The sequence below is a fragment of the Fusarium fujikuroi genome, chromosome FFUJ_chr09 (genome assembly GCF_900079805.1).
Source record: "Fusarium fujikuroi IMI 58289 draft genome, chromosome FFUJ_chr09".
NCBI classification, from domain to species: Eukaryota; Fungi; Ascomycota; class Sordariomycetes; order Hypocreales; family Nectriaceae; genus Fusarium; species Fusarium fujikuroi.
The window spans coordinates 1,008,796-1,026,784 of NC_036630.1; the positions used below are offsets into that span (position 1 = coordinate 1,008,796).

Sequence of the window (17,989 nt, forward strand, 5' to 3'; positions counted from 1 at the left end):
ATTATCAACAACGAGAAATATACTGAAGAGTTAGTAATGTTTTTCAATCAAGGGTATGTTTTAGCAATACTGCTGCTCATTTTAACTTGGTAAATTCTATCAGCGCTGAGGTGTGGGGGCGTATCATTGTTTGTCTAAGCGTTTGCTTTTGCACTTATCACGGAATAGATATTGTTTATTATCAGGGGTTCAATTCGTTTCAATAACTGGTATTCGTATTTATACAAGACAGTCGTAATCAGTAAAACTCCAATCGTGCCATCATCAATCTCATCCGTTTACCAATAGCCTTTCCAACCATCATCGCCTCTTAAACACAAAGAAAATTTTGATGTATTAAACCTCAGTCTCGACGTCAGGCTTTCGGCCATCTAGGGCTCCAAGCTTAGCTACCTTTCGAACTGCAAACTTGGCTTCGTCCTTGGCAAACTGCACGTTGCGCATGGGTCGCCATTGCATAAGACCTCGATGTTTGCGATGCATATCGCGGCTGTCGGATCGGTATGACTTAATCTTCTTGATGGGGTTCTTACTGTTGGAGCTAGCCTGGGAACTGTTCGTAGCGCTCGTTGCGTTGGTGCCGGTTGTATCAACTGAAGGGCGCCCGTTCTCAGAGGGATCTGTGGGCTCAGTGTCGGCATCTTGAATACCAAGATCAGGATCGGAGTCATCCTCATCAAAGTCGTCGTATTCCTCGCTGGACTCGCTGTTGCTCTTCTTGCGCATCAACACAGAAGGATCTTCGCCAAATGCACCGCTCCAATCGGTGCCGTCCTTGGCAAGCCACTTCTGCTTCTGCTTCTCGTCGGCTTGCGCGAGAACGTCACGGCCATGAGTCAGAGACTCTTCGTGAAGTTTCTGGATCACAGGAGGAACCTCCGTCTCAACATCCTGCTGACGCACACCCTCTGCGTAGCAAGCTTCCCAAGCCTCGATTGTTTCACGGTCGTCGTTTGTGCTGGCAAACTTGATATGATCGGAATCCGTTCCAGCAGAAAATCGAGCTCGGAACCGAACTCTACCAACCTGCTCCATCTCGATATCGGGAACAGACTTGTAATTTTCTTCGGTAATGTAGTTCTGAGAAAGTCGCACGCTGTGGTTGCACTTCCAAACAGGGATATCAAAGTCAGTCTCTTCACCATCAACAAGCTCCAGGAGCCAGAGAACAGCATAGGCATCGGGGTTTCGCTTTCCACTTGGGTAGAATTCCATGAAGATGGGCGAGCTGTAGCGATGTCGAACCGGTAAGCGAACACGTTGGTTTCCATCGGCACCACTGATGTTGAATGACATGCCGTCAGCCTCACGAGAGGATGAGCTTTTTCCAATACTGGCGGATGAGCCTCCAGTACGGAAGCGAATCTTGGCGTGGTTCGAAGGAGCATAGCCAGTGGTGGTGATGGAGTCAGACACGAACTCAAAGGTACCAATATCCCAACCCAATTGGGGAGGGGGAAGTCGAAGCTCAACGGAACGGAACAACAAAGAGATACGAATGCGACCAAAGCCGATGCCTCCGTCGAGAGGGTACCACCTGGTAGACTCGCTGCTGGTTTGAAGGATATCTGTGACCTTGAGAGGGACAACACCAATAAGAGGGTCATGTTGGCGGTTGCGGGAGTCACGGACTGCAACGGTAACAATAGCAGAACGCCAATCTCGAATGAACTTTTCGGTTCCAGCGTTGAAGATGGGTTGAGAGGAAACAACCTTTGTTCGGGTCTTGTAAACAAGGTCGTCGTTAAGAAGGATGGTGCAGTAAGAGCTGGGGAGAGACTTGGCCTGCTCTTCCTTGACTTCACCGGCTTCAGGACGAGCTGGCTCATACTCTCTACCCTTTCGCTTTCCATTGGAGCCCTTGATGTTTTCCAATTCTAGGCCAACAATCTGGTGGACGACGATGCTGAGAATACCAGAAGGCCACAATGGGTCAGGAGGGGTGTGAATGACAGCATCTTCCTCCTTGGTGTCGATCGCGCCCTTGTTCTCTTGAAGCTCAGGCTTGTCCGCGAGCGCCTTGGGGAGATTGAGGTCCCGACCATCGGTTCGAAGGGCCTTTCGGAATTGTGTCTTGCCAAAGAAGCCGACTTCCCAGTGGAGCTCTCCGGGCATTTCGCTGTCTGCCTTGACTCCTCGAAGCTTGGAAACCTGAGGGAACATCTTGCCGGGGTGCTGAATAAGTTTCTGAATGCTGAGCTCGACCTTGCCAACGACATCATCAGCAGAAGATCGATCACTGTCCCAAAGCTCGACCGAAAGCTGCTCGTCAGCCTTGAGAAGATCAGCAGTAACCAAAAGACCAGCGCTCTCCTCAAAAACGGGGTTGAGATCGTCCTGGATAACACGAGTACAGAATTGGGGCTTGGAGAACTTGCTCCAGCTGATGGTGATGTAAGGATCGGAGCCGCCACCCTTGCTTCCACGCTGATCTTGCTTGCTGAGGCCGGTAGCTTTGTGAATGCGAACAAACATGACACCAAGAGCCAATGTCTCCTTCTTGATATCATCACCTTGGAGCATCTTGCTAAGATCAAGAGACAGACTCTTGGGAGCCACATACATTGAAGCGGCAGCACCAATGGCCCAGTTGACAAAGTTGGAGATGAGAGGTAGGTTGAGAATATTGACACCCTTCTCGATCATCGGTGTACATCCAGCCTGGACTTTGGGAATGCCCATAAGCGTGAAAGTGAGAGTCTTGAGGAAGGGAGGGTCAGGGGTCAATTGGAGTCGAATTCGAGCGGTCGCAACAAGGCCTTGAAGTTCGACCCAGATGGGCAAAGGAACACCGAAGAGACCCTTGATACCCAGGTAGAAAACAAGCTGCATACCCATGTTGCGCGCTTTGGATGCGATATCCGCACCAGAGGGCTTCGCATGATAGGCGATCGCAACCTCAAGGTTGTAGAACGAGCCAGCTTGCTCATTGGCCGCGAGCTCTTCAGGATCAGTAGTCTTCTCGTTCTGTCGGTGCTGCTCGTCCTTGATGTCTTGGACATGAGAGTCCGGAAGAGCACGCATGTTGAGGATGCGAATGGGGTTGTTACCCTGGGAGATATCTGCGACGCGAACGTTCTCAATGACACCAGGAACCGAAGCCGCCATAACATCTTCGAGACTGCTGTAGTTAGTACCAGGTCATGCCACTCAAAACATTTACTTACGTATCGGCAACGCCAGCGAACATCTCAGGGTTGATCAGCCCCCACATGACTCCGAGCATGGTGTTCATCCATTCAACGGACTCAGGGATCAAGTTTGCGGTAGCAGTCTCGCCACGCTCTTGCTCGCTTGACCATTCGAGATCTCTACCCTGACGAATCAAATCTTTTGTCCAAAGGAAAACACCAGAAGCTACACAGAAACCTAGGGGAATAAGACCGAGAAGGCGACCGCCAAACATCTTTCCAATAAAGACGATGGCGGCAAAGATACCGATACACAAAACGTTGCTGCGCTGCTCGAGAATCTCGAACATAGGTTCGTAGCTGACAGAAGGAGTCTTGTAGAACACGACTGATGTCTTCTCACTTCGAATGGGGACATCTGATGTTGCACCTTCTTGGACGGGGTCAGGAGGTGCTGTGACATCTTGGGCGTAACGATACTCTTCGCCAGACTGTTTCGACGAGGTGGCGATTGTGGCAGGCTTTCCTAAGTTCTCGTTGGGAATTGATAGCTGAAACCGTCAGCCCCTGCTTTTCATTAGTGTCATATTGGAGCCTACCTGGGGGTTCTCAACAGCTTCCTTGTAATCAATGTCGGCATCTCGAATGCCAACATCCTTTCCTGTCACAGGATCGCGCACGGTGCGGATGTCTTTTTGCTTCCGAAGAGCTTCAGCTCTATCATTTTTGTGATCCTTTGTCTCTCCGTGAATCTTGTTCTGCTTCAGTTGCTCGTCAATCTCAGCATCACGGGCCTTCTTATTCTGATCCAACTGGTCCATGAACTGGCGAACATTAGGCACACGGTTCTGGGCGCTGTAATGCTGCCCAGCCGCAGGGATCTGCTGCTGCTCAAACTGCGACATGATGGCGAACCTCAAGGCAGATAGAGAATTAAGCTGGTGGTTGAGCTCCTCAACTCGGGTATAACGATGAAGAGAGAAAAGAGAAAAGAGGAGGAGAAGACGAGAAGAGGGAGAGAAGTGAAATATTGATATGACACCAGAATTGACATTAGCGTCACACAAGTAACACTACTTGGCCCATTGCGATTGATTCATCGCTTTGGGATGGTTGCTTGAAACGCAATCAACCAAGGAAAGCAATCAAGTGCAAGGCATGATTAAGGTCGATGACGTCGATTATCCGCAAGTACGTAGCTCCAATACAGGGAGCTTTGGCCCCGGGACGATCAGTTTTAGCGGCCAAAAGAGCCGCGTCAAGGCCAGTCCCAGGGGAGAGCTCCCCGCACTCGTGGCTGGGTGCTTAATTCCGGAGCGCCACTAACCGTGAATGACGTTGATGGCCTTATCAGCAGCATCTCATAAGAGACGATGATCTCTACTTTATTCAGTGACAATTGAAAGATAATTATAGGCGCAATATCACAATATCACAGTAACTCATCAGATCATCTTGTTTCATGCGTGCCAAGACTGCTGATCGCTGATCAAGATACAAGAGTTCAGCCAGACAGGGAATTCCCAAGCACCAACATCCATGGCATGATCATCCCCAACCCCCACCACCAAAAGCTTGCGTAAATGGCTTGCCCAAGCTTGGGTCCCAAACAAGACTTCAGCTGATCTCGATCTTTCAATTGGTGCAAGCTCTCTTTCTTCCTCTGAAACCGTTTCCCACCACCAACGCCAATCCAACTGACAGCTTCTGTAATTAAGAACTAGAAGCAGGGGCATCATCTGCCTTTGCACCAATCTCTTGACCAGACAAGTCAACTCCTGGTTCAGCGGTATGTAAGCCATCGAGTTTCATGTATTGAAGTGAGTCGAGATCGATGTTGTTAAATTGTCGCACCTGTAAAATGTCAATAAAGTCCGTTCTGCGATAGTGCTTCATATCACCCACACTGATACCATAGCGAGGAGCTTCAGGCCATACCCTCGCAAAGTCGATACCGATGCTGGCACCGCATTTGGGGCAGAACATGTGATCGCGAGCCTTTGTGTTGAATTGATATCGTGAGACACGCTTATCTGAGTCGTTGTGCCAGGTCACTTTCTCACACGCGGGATCTAGTGAGTGATTCGGGTCAGCATTGTCCGATCACAAATCTTGAGCAATTCATACAAACAAGAAGGTAACCTCCTCGACGGCAAATAGAACAATTGCAGTTTATGACCTCATGCTTGGGCAGAGGAGGAGAGAGTGCTACTGAGAGGCCGATATAACCGCAGTGACAGCCGGCCTCGTAGGTGACCTCAGGTCCGCCAGCATTGGCGAGTTTCTCGAGATATGCAGCAAACATTGGGTGTTGTAGTCGTTTCTATCGTGCGTAAAGTTTGAATAATACTAATGAAGGGGTCGTAGGGAAACTCTTGGTATTTAAGAACGAATTGGCCATAAGCAATTGACAATTCGGATGAAATTCGCGTTTCAGCCCTTCCTTCGAATGGGTATAATTGGACCTCTAGTTGCCTATTCTGGGCTCCGACAATCCTGGAGTTCCACCGACTGGGAAGAACGATCCTACCGTCAGCATCGGAATTCCGTGTCTATTATATCAATGCTGACCGCTCTGCAAATCTGTATATACGAATAAGACTTTGATTGACTAATTTGTCAGCAAGATTGGAATTGAAGCTTGAAACTATTGCAACTCTAGAGTAATATGAGCACCCCAGATAGAGATTATCGATGCTACCATAAAACTCTTTCTTCACTTATAGTTTTAAGGAATCATTATGAAGGGCACATCTTGGGGTACCTAACCTGTGTTACTGTAACAATGGCTTTTTCATTCTTTGATTGCCGTTGCTAGCTATTTTCCTTCGTGAACTTTGGCCCCTCCTCGATAATACCGATCAATAACTTAGGAAGATCCTTCACAGACTGCTCCTCTTTCTTCAAGATCTCCCCGCTCACCTCTAGATAGTGGTCCTTGAAAGCACACCAAAGCTCCTGATCAGAAGTGTCCGTAGACCCAGGTCGAGGATAATACGGATCGTTTCGCCAAAAACACTCAGCAGCGTTTGCAGCACCATTTTCATCCATTGTGACAGGATTGCAGCAATCAAAGTCTATAATCCACATCGAATGCGCCCCAAAGAGAGTCTTGTCGAATGGGCTGTTTGGGTGTGAGTGAGAAGTCGAGCGCGAACGAGCAAGAACGAATTCAACGTCGTTGGCATCAATGCGTGCAACCCAATGAAGAAATGCGAGGCCTTCAGCCATGACCTTCGCGTAGCTTTGCACATCGAGACCAAGCTCTATCATTCGGTCTAGATGAAGTGGGAAGTTCCTTAGACTGAAGAAAGTGCTGCGGTTCGTATCTCCCCAATCCCTCTTTCGGCGACCAAGATATGGGCGGATGAGGCAGTGCTCGTTCTTTTTGTCGTTGATTATAGCATCCTGGTCACTTCCTCCTCTTGCAAACTTGGAGACCAACAGCTTTCTAACGTCTTCCGAGAGTGGCTGAACCTTTTCGCTGAGCAATGCGTTACAAGGTTTTGAACCTGGTGGAAGTCGGGGGAGGACCAGAGACCAGCTCTCATCATCCTTCTTAAGAAATCCACGGCAGAGAGGTATTCGGAAGTTTCTTGCATGTTGTGGATTTAGTTGAAGAGATTGAACAACAAGCTGATGTATGAAGTGTTCGTTTGTAATGGATCTGTGCGGGTCTCCGTCTTCTCTTTTGATGCAGGAGGGAGTGCCGTTGTCTTTTGACGAGTCTGCGTCAGCCCAGACACTCCCACAGCAGCCAGTGCCAATATGTAAGAGCTTTTCTGGAGATGATTGAGTAGTGAGATCGTGGCTAACTCCTGTTGCCATGTCCGAGGCGGTGTTGATTATATCCTGGAAAAGAGATAATCATGTTATGTGATCGTGGAGGTTGCAAGTTGAAGACGAATGAAGGTGGCGGGAAGTACGAGTCTACGCTTGCGTCAGTCATAGAGTTTAGCTTCACCACCAACACCACACACTCATCTCAACCGATGCTACTCACTTGAACATACTCTCATCCAAGTTAGACAAGTTTCGATATATCTATTTAGAAGAGTATGGTACTCGTTCCACTGTTGAAAGTAGATATCAACTAATCTTATCAGGGCTTCATACATTGGATGTAACGCTAACTGACGCCTCGTTGAGGAGAGCATTCTGACCCTCCATAGGGAGCAAGAACACATGAGACTTTAGAAGAGGATATTAAGATAAAACTTAGTAAAGACTCCCCTAAATTTAGAATAAATGGCCCAAGTTTTCTTTTCCCCTTGCCCTTATAATAATGAAATCTTCATAGTTCTAGTATGCCGTGCATAAGATGTGCCAATAGATACGCGATGAAGTGATACGCCTGGATATTCCTAGCTTTCATGGTGAACAATGTGTTGAGTATAAATTAAGTAAAGAGAAGATAAATAACAATAAGCCCCCTATATAATTCTCTGTTGAGTATCGGGGAAGCTTCTAGTTTCCAAAAACTGTCAAAGCATGCTCCGCCATCCACTCTATACCTCCAGCTCTCCAATTATCCACTTCAATATGCGTTCCATTGATGTTGAAGACCACACCCTTACCATTGGGACCATGAGACGGTTCATAGATAGGCCACTTGTTACCATTGAATAGTTCCGGCCCTGAATCTCCATTAGGGTCAAGCCCGTTGATGAAGTTGATCCAAGCAGTGCTGATCGTCTTGGACATGGCTTTAGCATCCGCTGGGTATGTTCCATTACCCCCAAATGGATTAGTATCGTATCCATCACCATTGATGTTATGGAACACAAAAGCGACCTGAAAAGGTTAGCTATCTTTACTGATATAGATCTCATGGTCTTACTTCTTGAAAATGTCCCACTCCACCCTGCGGCCGGTGTCCGTTTGGCATGATATTAAAGCGATATGCATAACTGGGTATGCCATGCTTTGCCCAAGCCTCGTTGGCACGACGCCGTTGGTAGTGCATGATAAAATCCCCGGATATTGCGTTAACTCTACGATATTGAAGTCCGAGATCCTCAGCGTAACCATCGCCTGGCTGAATAATGTGTGGCCAGATCTCCAAGGGTGGGATGCCGATGCTTTGGTCGTTGGGATAGAGCTCCAGTAGCTCATCGACCAGTGCATCTCGGATCTTTCCAGTAGTCTCCTCCACTTCGTTTGGAATCATCATGGCTTTGATCCCCGCTCTTAAATCTTCATCGTTGTCAACGCCCCTAAAACCAAAAGATGTCCCTTCATCTGTATTAGCTCCTATCAGAATTGGGATCTTGAGGAACTGTCCACTGGACAATTGGTTCGTGGTATAATCCGCAAAGAAGTCACCATCCAAGACAGGAGCCCACCTCTGAGCAGTGCCGGATCGCAATGCTATGTCAACCTCCTCTATGGGCGCTCTACGTAGGCAGTCTAGAGTCGATTCTGATCCGGTCAGTTTCTCACACGATGGGACCGAGCTGACCAAATTGTCATAAGTATTCTGTGTAGCTTCTGTCGCATTGAAGCCACCAGGATATCGGCCAAGGGGTGCACCGAAGCCAGATTGCCCCATGGCTCCCCTGAAAAGGCCATCGTTGCGTCCTTGTATAAGTGGTCAGAGAGATCATCTCGGGTTGAAAGGCTTGTGGACTTACCATTGTAGGCAAATACTTGAGCAGCGACGCTTTCCGCCCCGGAGCTCTCCCCAAAGATGGTCACTTTTTTGGGATCGCCTCCAAATGATGCAATGTTCTCGTTGATCCATCTTAGTGCCAGTCTTTGATCACGAAATCCGAGATTTGTGACTCCTTCTTTCATGGCTTCTTTACCCACCAGGAACCCGAATGCTGAGAGGCGATAATTGAGACCAACACCGATGACTGGTTTCCCCAGGGCAACACTCTGCTCAACAATGAAGGAAAGGTTGTATCGCGGGTCCGCAGCACCACCCATTTCTAGACCTCCTCCATGAAACCAAGCAGCGACTGGAAGGCCATCATTGTCAAGACCTGCTGGTCGTACAATATTTAGATAAAGACAATCTTCAGACTGGTCGAAGCCATCTTGATCATATCCGTAGCCATAGCAATGGACCGGATGTTCATGTGCTGTTCGGATACCATCCCATGTTGTATTGAGTCCTTGAGCTATGGAGAAACGTACTGGTGGCTGCATAGGAATCAGCCGGCCGTGGTAACGAGGGTAAATTCGAGAGATACCTGAGCAAATGGAACACCAAGGAAGTAGTCTTGGTCATATTGAGGATTGTATACTCCAGCGTATGTGCCGTTTCTAACCGTAGCGAGAGGAACAGACGTTGTCTGTGGTGGATGTAACAGGGCCCAGGCAGCGTCGATAAGAAACATATTACCGACGAAGCGCATCATGGCAACTGACTAGATACTAATATGACGGGAGATTATATTATTTAAAGGGAGATCAACGTTCTTATAGTCCAGATCTCTATTGACGCATACAGAAATATCCGATGATGGGAGCCAGGTGGTGTAAGTCGAGTTGCTAATACATCGCCCGGTGGGAAGCTGAGAGCAACTCGTGCTTTATAGTGTCATAGGCTGTAGGTGATGGCGGACCGTTAAGTAATGCCGGAGGATTTAGCCATAGGGCCGTCTGCCCGGAGACGAATTGGAGCAAAGCCAAGATACTGTGCCAATGCCCAGCATATCGTCAGAGTTTCAATTTTGTTTAATTGACAGCATTTTTCTTTGATTCTGCAACGATTTATTCATTATTGCAAGAAATCACCCTTCGACTCCTTGAGAAGCATCTGATACTCGGGCTCAAACTGCATATACATCGCCTCAGGACTTCCTGTGTTGTCTTTTGTATACTGCGCCTCCTCATCACTCACGATAGACTTCTTGAGCTGAGATCCGTTGGGAGCCACAGCAGCTTCTACAAGCAATTGTGCTTGACATGCTCGCTCCAAGGCGATGAAGAACGCAGCTGCTTCACCAATGGTGCTCCCCGAAGTGAGAAGGCCGTGATTCTGCAAAATAATGTTCTTCTTAGTAGCTCCAAGAGCATCAGCAAGCCTATTGCCTTCTTCCTTGGCGAAAACGACTCCCCCGAAATTGGCATAGACTGCAAGATCATTGTAGAACATACAGCTGTCTTGATTGATCATCTCGATAGGCTTGCCGAAGGTTGACCAGGCCCGGCCGTATGGACTGTGAAGATGACAAGCAGCGTTGATGTCTGGACGGCGCTTGTGAATGGCTGCGTGAATGATGAACCCAGCTGTGTTAACAGGCTTCTCTGCACCTCCGATACGATTGCCATTCTCATCAATGTGAACCATATCAGAGACGGTCAATAATCCGAAGTGAACCCCATATGGATTGATCCAGAAGGTTTCTGGCTCAACAGGATCTACCCTTGTTAGTCTGACAGCAAAGCATCGACATGTTGCTGCAAACCTCTCAAACTAATATGGCCACTGCTTCCATCAGCATAGCCAAGTTTGGCAAACACACGAAATGCTGCAGCCATTTGTCCCAGTTGCCATTGTCTCGTAGCTTCTTTGGTGGGAAACTCTGGAATCTTGTGGATGCGTTTCACTTTGCCATCTTGGGCCTTTGCTGTGTTTAGGATGGATTGGCCTGTTGGGCTAGCTGTGGTGGCAGATGGCGACATTTTCACTGGTTAGAAATAATAATGAGTCGAACAGTCGAACATGAGACAAATGATAGAGCTAGATTGATCTTAATTATATCTGAACTGATGCGGGGTTGACCGCCAGTGATGCTTGATGGCGAATTGATATGCTTCATGATTGGTGGTTGATGGATTGACGAATTGGTTATCCGAAGCGTTGGGTTGATGTTGAGGAACAGACGAGATATCTCTTTGATCACAGCAACCAACAAAAAATTCCAAGAAAATACATCCCTCTTCTTTGTTTCTTCTCATGCAATTCTGATATAAAACGACATGCAATATCTCACAAAATATACTTACACCACGCTTTAACAGATTAAGAACGAAGGGCACCCGCGGGATGCGAATATTTGTAAGCCGGCGGAAAATGATCGTCAACATGGTCAGATCATGCTTATCCGAGATCCACAAAGCCAAGTTTTAACAAGGCGGTCTTTCGGTCTTTCGGACTCTCAAGGTCCGCCTGTATTGATGAGCGGACTTTCGAGCTTCAAATTATCTAATATATTGCCAAGACACGGATGATCATGGCGCTCCCTCAGACTATGTTGCGCCGCAAGTCCGCTTCAATATTTGTAATCTGACATGGATCTCGTACTTGACTTGAAGGTAAGTGAATTTGTATATAAGGTCTTGATCTCGGTTGAAGAGTTGAAGTCATCATCATAAGTCAAGCTTCAGATTCACAGACTCAGTTTACAACTCCACCAACTCTCCGCCAGTATGTCTCGTCATATCACTGTCATTCCTGCCTCTACCAAGGCTGGTCGAGAGACCATCCGCGTTCTTCTAGAGTCTGAAAGTAAACCGACTATTCGTGCCGTCTATCGAGATACTTCCAAAGCCCCTCCTGAGTTTCTCAAGCATTCGAATTTCGAAGCTGTCAAGGGCGACATTGGAGACGGTGATAGCCTTGATTTTACAGGCTCAAACACAGTCTTCTACATCCCACCTCCTACCTACGATGGAACTGACACCGGTGATTGGGCAACTCGAGCTGGTACGAATGTGAAGAAAGCCCTTCAGAAGGGAAATATCCAGAGATTGTTGATTCTTTCTGCTATTGGAGCTCATAACTCAAGTGGCATTGTATGTCTCCTATTCATTTGAAAGTTTCTGCAGAAAACTAACAACAGTTCTTTTTAGGGAGTCCTCAGAGTAAACTACATTTCTGACGAACTTCTCAAGGACTCTGTTCCAGAAGTCTCGATAGTCAGGCCTACCTACTTCCACGAAGACTGGGCTCATCTCCTCGATGCTGCAAAGGAGGAGAACCCAACTATCTACTCCTGGGTCACTCCTATCGACTACAAAATCCCCATGGTATGTAAATCCTTCGATGCCTGCAAGGAACATGAAGAAAATCATACTGACTTATATTTAAGGTCGGTCTCAAGGACGTAGCCGAAAACTGCGCCGACGCCCTCTTAGCCGAGACAGCCAAGCCCAGCCCTCACTATTTTAATGTTTTTGGACCAAGGGCTTACGGTTCCCTTGACCTGAAGGAGGCAGTCGAAGAAATCACAGGCAAGAAATACGAGCTGAAGCTTGTTGAGAAGGACCAGCTGCTCGACTACTGGAAACAAATTGTTCCTGAATTTTATGCTGAGGAGTTCAAGGAGATGACTACCTGCGGCTTGGCGGACGGTCTTATTGCAAAGAACTTTGTGTATGATGAGAATACCGTGAGAGGAAAGGTAGAATTGGTTGATGCTCTCCGTAGCTTGTATAAGAAATAGGGGACATCTCTGAAGAAGAGAGACTACCTTAGTGTAGGATCATACTTCGAAACAACTATCATTTCGTTTCATAGCAAGCGTATGTTTATTAATTGTGAATTGCTACCAACCTCCCGTAGAGAGCAAAATTCAAATTCTCTATAGGACAGATCTAGCCTTTATAAGTTGGCATGCTCATAACATACTGCGAGGTTTTAAGAATAAGTTTAAAAATAAGGCTAAAATTAGTCTGATTCGATGCAACTCTCGAAGACTTTAGTATATTTTCTTTGATATTAATAAACACTAAACATGCTGAATTTTCAAATGCTCTACTGTTCCTTCTTAGACACCTTTAAAGCACGCCCGCAACCACATGAACGAGCCCAATCATTACAGCCACAGCCAATAACCTCGACATCGACATCCCATTTGCCGCCCCGTTACTTCGCGGGTTCAGATCCTTTGCACACTGTTTGATACAGGCATATGCCTTGGTTCCAATCGGCCCATCCTCCTCATCCTTTGTAGTGTAATAGGTCTCTTGGCAAGTCCTAGCACATCCAAAAGCCCAACAAGAAACTTCTTCTGCGTCAATATGGCTCCTCCCGTCCAACTCCTTCTGACTCCAAGTTGCATTCGCTCCAACAAGGGTAGTCCTGCCGCTATAAGAAAAGCCCATACTTCTCGGGGAGCCTTTCTTCAGAAAAGCAGTTGAGAGTCGAATTCGTGATTGGTTGGGTGCTGCGTCTGCAGGAATCGTGATGTTGACTTGTGTCACGTCTATGTCTACTTCTTTTGCGAGCCAACACACAGGCCCTGTACCCCATCCTGGGGGCGTCAACGCGAGATAGACGCGGTAAGCGTTTGCCCGTTTGCGAACTTCTGAGTCTGGCCCGATTCTTTGCTCGATTTTGACGTCGTAGAGTTTGTCTGCTTCAAAGGGGTAAGGGAGGCTGATTGCAGGTGAAGCGTTTACAGTTGGAAGGGTCGCCAAAAGAGTGAAGGCGATCACTTGTACAAGGAATGATATCAATTCCATTGCAAAACTTAGAGATAGTTGTGTAAAGAAAAAGCCCAATAGGGCTGGAAAGATAATTGTGAAGAAGGAAAATGAGTGAGATTCAAATTAGATCGCGCTTTGGCTGACAAAATCATCAAACAGGGGCTCCGTGTCCACCACGCCAAACCTGTCTGGGCAGTCTTGTCATCCTTCAAGACTATAACCGATATGAGACGTCTTAATGAGAATAAGATATGAAATACAATCAATCCTGCTCCATTAAATAAATATGTTCCGTACATTGTATATAAATTGAGGATCGAGATATCTCGATATGTTTGTCCTTACTCCGTATTTCGTTTGCTATTCACATATCACCTCCTGACACAAATCAATGGCAAATATGACCCTGCGGAAGCAAAGAACTTATGAAATCAGTACTGGTTAACGAAACCCCCAGAGTCGCATCAAGTTTAGGCGCCTATGAAGGATTCAATAGGCCAAGGGACAAATGAAGGCAAATGCAGTCAGGACATTAAGCCATTTCGGCTGATGCCTAGCCTCACTCGATAAATCTTTGAGCGCGTTCTCTTGAAGATTAAGTTGGCACAACATCAACGCTTTCTGGGCCAAGTCCTCTCAGATATCAACATACATACCAAAACTATCACTCTTGCTTAATCCTATCTAGTCAGCAGAAAAGCCAGTTGCCCTTCTTACAGTCCTCTACCGGAATACCTGCATATTTCTGGAGCCAACTAAGCGACAAACATGGCCAACTCGGCGGACCGAGTCTTCCATACTTTGGGGCTCGCTCAGCATATTGTCTTTGAGCTGGAACTCAAAGATTTCTTCAGAGCATTATTGATCACAAAAGGACTTTGAGAAAGCCGTGTGCCAAACCACGTGTGGGAAGAACATCTTATGCGTCTTGGATACCCACTTCATACTATTCGAAAAACCCGTCATTCCCTAAAGTCCTGTTATAAGAGCATATCTCAAGCCGCCGATGCCATCAGTCACAGAGTCAGCCCCGGATCAAACCCCATGAGGTTGCAAGATGAACTTGGCAGGAATTACGCATACAAATACCACTATGATAGCGATATGGCAGCACCACTCATTGCTAAAACCTCTCGACCAGTCAACGCGGCGGAAAAGTGCAACATCTTTATGGTAGATCTCGAAGACTTACGTCTCTTATTCACTGACGTAGAGAATTTCCCCGAATACGCAGTGTTCAATGGCACTTTTCACTTAGGAATGGATTGCAGTGTTGACGATATAGCTTCACCTCCCGTTGTTCTATACAGTGTTGATGACTGGTCTCTAATAAACAAGTTTACAGACACTCATCTCAACAGCGATGGCGGTATAAACTGGTTGAGAAACTTCCAGATCTATAATAACTTTATCTTAATTACTTACGTCATGTTTGACCAGATATGGGATATAACCCAGATTTGGATGGATATTTGGGACGTTCAAGGAACGAAACGTGGCGAAATCATGGTTCCTGAACAAGGGTTTGCAGACGACCCATTCCGTTCTAAGGACGGCAGTCACTATTTGACGATACTTAGCAACCCTTTGTTCGAAAGCGTCCCACAAACTGTCCAAACATGGGACCTGGAACGGATGGAGTTGACATATGAATGCACCATCACCCAAGAAGACAGGGATAAAGATCATGGCTGCCATGCAACAAATGGCATTGTGTATATTTGTAACAACTTGACGGAGATTTCTGAGTACTGGGCTGTCGATGGTAGACCCATTTCCAGGAAAGTTACAGAGATGGAATTCAACTCGAATCACTCGAGAAAGTTCTCAGATGGTAGCAGGATTGTATGGGACAAGTGGCTTACACTGTACACGAAGGAGGGAGATGTAGTGAAGCAGGTAAAAGGGTACTACCGCCTTGAAGCTGGCATACTTTTTGACAGATTCATATTTAGCATGTCTTGGCGTGAGAAGTCGAAACATGCTATCTTTATGGTTCATTCCAAGACTGAAAAGAAATTGGCATGGAATAGTTTAGATGTGAGAGGGCGCTGCTTGAGATGGTTCATTAACATTGGGGGACGCCTCGTTTTGATCTGGGATATGAGCACATGTATGGAAATTGTAGATTTCCGTGGGCTTTTGTAATGAAGAATAAAATGCCAGATATATTCAGGTGTTGAGATTTACGACTGGATAATCATAATATACACATCTTTCATGGTGTTTTCAAGAAACGATATGATATTTTCTTATGTCCCGGAGAGACTGTGTAACAGCCGTCAGCCAATCCACGCATCCATTAATAACTTTTCTGACACGGCAATGCCTGAATGAGTGGTTGAGAGCTGATTATCGAAGCAGCGCAGCATTCGGATACAAAGCAAATATTCGTACCCGAGTTACACAAAAGACCGAGACTTTTAAGGCCCAACGGCATTTACTTGATGTGGTTGACCGTCGACTTGCATAAACCGGGGCCGGACTTTTGCTTCAATCACCATCTCCGATAATTCAACCTCCAAAACCATTGGATGTCAGCACTAACACTGTGAGAGTACGCAATTCATAGGCGATAACAAAAACGTCACCTATATTTACCAATCTCCTTATCTAACAGTCCCTCAGGTTGTCTGAGTGTCTGAGCGCTTGGGGCCGTCGCGGCATTCTGTTCCGGGTTTGATGAATGAAATACTCTCATAAAGGGAAATGCCTTTCGAGCTGAAGCGCTAAGAGCATAGCCCCGGCCCGTCACAATGTGGCACTGAGCCCTGTCATCATCGTAACTGTTGCCAAAAACGGCGTTTACAGGACTTTACCACTAAATTGCAACGTTGTTTCGGCTAGAAACTGCGTGATAGGCTGGCTGTCATCTTAGTCGCGGTTCAGGTCGTAGGCTGGATAGCAAACCCAGTTGATGAGGCGTCACAGAGGCTGAACTTAGGGGCCGGTTTGACCGTCGGGGTGTAATCTAAACGCTGAATCTCCGGTTGAGACCCTGAATTAGTAGGTATTGGGTTGATGTTAGACCAAGCCTTTATGATGAAGCGGCTTTCAAAGTTGGATTATTTAAATGCCAAGACGCCCATCACTTGAAGACATTCAATAGACAGACAGGAACCTGAACAATACATTCACATACTATTAACTCCATCTATACACTCTAAACAATGGGTGACCGCAAGATTGCAATCATTGGTGCAGGCCCAGCTGGTAGTGCTCCTCATCCAACTCCTCAATAACACCCACTTACATACTCTAGGTTGTTTACTGGCAAGACTCCTACATCTCGCAGGCACAGAAGTCACAGTCTTCGAAGGGGAAGCCCATCCAAACTTCCGATCCCAAGGCGGCACCCTCGACCTCCATACAGCAACTGGACTCGCAGCCCTCAAAGAAGCCCAACTCTTCGACGAGTTCCTGAAGCATGCCCGTTACGACGGACAATACATGGCAATCGTTGACAAGGACCTCGAATACCACCTCATTCGAAACGCAGACGGCAAATACAACAAAATCGAGGATCGCCCTGAGATCGACCGCTCGAAACTCCGTGAAATACTGGCCCAGTCACTTCCCGAGGGCATGATCAAATGGGGCCACCATCTTAAGAAGGTCGAGGGCCGAACACTCTTCTTCAACCATACAACAGTCGACGGCTTCGATCTCATTGTCGGTGCCGAAGGTGCCTGGAGTAAAGTTCGAAAGGAAATTGACCCAAGCCTGGTCCCCAAGTTCGCGGGAATCGCTATGCACGAGCTTGAAGTCACAAATGCCGAGAATAATGCACCCGAGTTAACGAAATTGGTCAACCGTGGAAGTGTCTTTGCCAGCACAGATGGCAAACGAACAACGATCCAACAGATGGGTGGTGGTAGTCTCAACATCTACTGCGGCTATGTCACCGACAACGAAGACTGGGCGAAGCCAGAGAATTGCGGCTTCGATCCTTACAACTTGAAGGAGACAACCCAGGCATTGCTCAACACCAAGTACAAGGACTGGGACCCTCGACTGAAGCAAGCACTAGAGTTGGCTGACGGACGATGCGCTCCTCGCTCTCTCTACATGCTTCCCATTGGCAGCAAGTGGGAGCACAAGCAAGGCCTAACTTTGATCGGCGACGCGGCACATCTCATGACACCCTACGCTGGCGAAGGCGTCAACCAAGCTCTCGACGATGCGATGCAACTTGCAAAAGTCATCAACGGGGCTGCCAACAAGGATGATGCAGCACTTGACAAGGCGATCAAGAGTTTCGAAAAGGACATGTTTGCTCGCATTCTTCCAGTTCAGGAACTTACCTGGGGATTGCTGCAAGATTGGATGTATACACCTGGAGCTCCCAAGGCGGTCATGGCTAAATCTATGAGCAGACATGTGAAGCATCGACTTCCATTGGTGCTCCAGCCTTTGGGATTAGCGGCTGTGCACGGATATTACTTTCTGAAGAACAAGAATCTCATTAGTTGAGC

The 17,989-nt window shown here is 47.1% G+C and overlaps 9 protein-coding genes; 3 read left to right on the top strand and 6 right to left on the bottom strand.

Annotated features, from left to right (window-relative positions):
* Positions 1-336: 336 nt before the first annotated feature.
* Positions 337-4,036, bottom strand: FFUJ_09845 (related to putative transmembrane protein; the record flags this gene model as incomplete). XM_023568207.1 has 3 exons in its annotated part: positions 337-3,121; positions 3,168-3,682; positions 3,731-4,036. The coding sequence occupies 3 exons, from the start codon at positions 4,034-4,036 to the stop codon at positions 337-339; spliced, it is 3,606 nt and encodes a 1,201-aa protein (XP_023436234.1).
* Positions 4,037-4,844: 808 nt separating this feature from the next.
* FFUJ_09844 (uncharacterized protein) lies at positions 4,845-5,436 on the bottom strand (the record flags this gene model as incomplete). XM_023568209.1 has 3 exons in its annotated part: positions 4,845-4,985; positions 5,037-5,203; positions 5,259-5,436. The coding sequence occupies 3 exons, from the start codon at positions 5,434-5,436 to the stop codon at positions 4,845-4,847; spliced, it is 486 nt and encodes a 161-aa protein (XP_023436122.1).
* A 509-nt stretch (positions 5,437-5,945) lies between these two features.
* FFUJ_09843 (uncharacterized protein) lies at positions 5,946-6,959 on the bottom strand (the record flags this gene model as incomplete). The annotated part of the gene is made up of 1 exon (XM_023568210.1): positions 5,946-6,959. One exon carries the CDS (start codon positions 6,957-6,959, stop codon positions 5,946-5,948), a length of 1,014 nt encoding a protein of 337 aa, XP_023436123.1.
* Positions 6,960-7,598: 639 nt separating this feature from the next.
* FFUJ_09842 (related to triacylglycerol lipase II precursor) lies at positions 7,599-9,493 on the bottom strand (the record flags this gene model as incomplete). XM_023568211.1 has 4 exons in its annotated part: positions 7,599-7,925; positions 7,972-8,711; positions 8,765-9,278; positions 9,329-9,493. The coding sequence occupies 4 exons, from the start codon at positions 9,491-9,493 to the stop codon at positions 7,599-7,601; spliced, it is 1,746 nt and encodes a 581-aa protein (XP_023436124.1).
* Positions 9,494-9,858: 365 nt separating this feature from the next.
* On the bottom strand, positions 9,859-10,766 carry FFUJ_09841 (related to novobiocin biosynthesis protein novR; the record flags this gene model as incomplete). XM_023568212.1 has 2 exons in its annotated part: positions 9,859-10,502; positions 10,550-10,766. 2 exons carry the CDS (start codon positions 10,764-10,766, stop codon positions 9,859-9,861), a joined length of 861 nt encoding a protein of 286 aa, XP_023436125.1.
* A 747-nt stretch (positions 10,767-11,513) lies between these two features.
* FFUJ_09840 (uncharacterized protein) lies at positions 11,514-12,529 on the top strand (the record flags this gene model as incomplete). XM_023568213.1 has 3 exons in its annotated part: positions 11,514-11,879; positions 11,937-12,113; positions 12,176-12,529. 3 exons carry the CDS (start codon positions 11,514-11,516, stop codon positions 12,527-12,529), a joined length of 897 nt encoding a protein of 298 aa, XP_023436126.1.
* A 334-nt stretch (positions 12,530-12,863) lies between these two features.
* FFUJ_09839 (uncharacterized protein) lies at positions 12,864-13,550 on the bottom strand (the record flags this gene model as incomplete). Its single annotated transcript, XM_023568214.1, has 1 exon — positions 12,864-13,550. One exon carries the CDS (start codon positions 13,548-13,550, stop codon positions 12,864-12,866), a length of 687 nt encoding a protein of 228 aa, XP_023436127.1.
* Positions 13,551-14,558: 1,008 nt separating this feature from the next.
* FFUJ_09838 (uncharacterized protein) lies at positions 14,559-15,662 on the top strand (the record flags this gene model as incomplete). The annotated part of the gene is made up of 1 exon (XM_023568215.1): positions 14,559-15,662. One exon carries the CDS (start codon positions 14,559-14,561, stop codon positions 15,660-15,662), a length of 1,104 nt encoding a protein of 367 aa, XP_023436184.1.
* Positions 15,663-16,684: 1,022 nt separating this feature from the next.
* Positions 16,685-17,987, top strand: FFUJ_09837 (related to tetracycline resistance protein from transposon Tn4351/Tn4400; the record flags this gene model as incomplete). XM_023568216.1 has 2 exons in its annotated part: positions 16,685-16,727; positions 16,777-17,987. 2 exons carry the CDS (start codon positions 16,685-16,687, stop codon positions 17,985-17,987), a joined length of 1,254 nt encoding a protein of 417 aa, XP_023436128.1.
* Between the last annotated feature and the right edge of the window lie 2 nt (positions 17,988-17,989).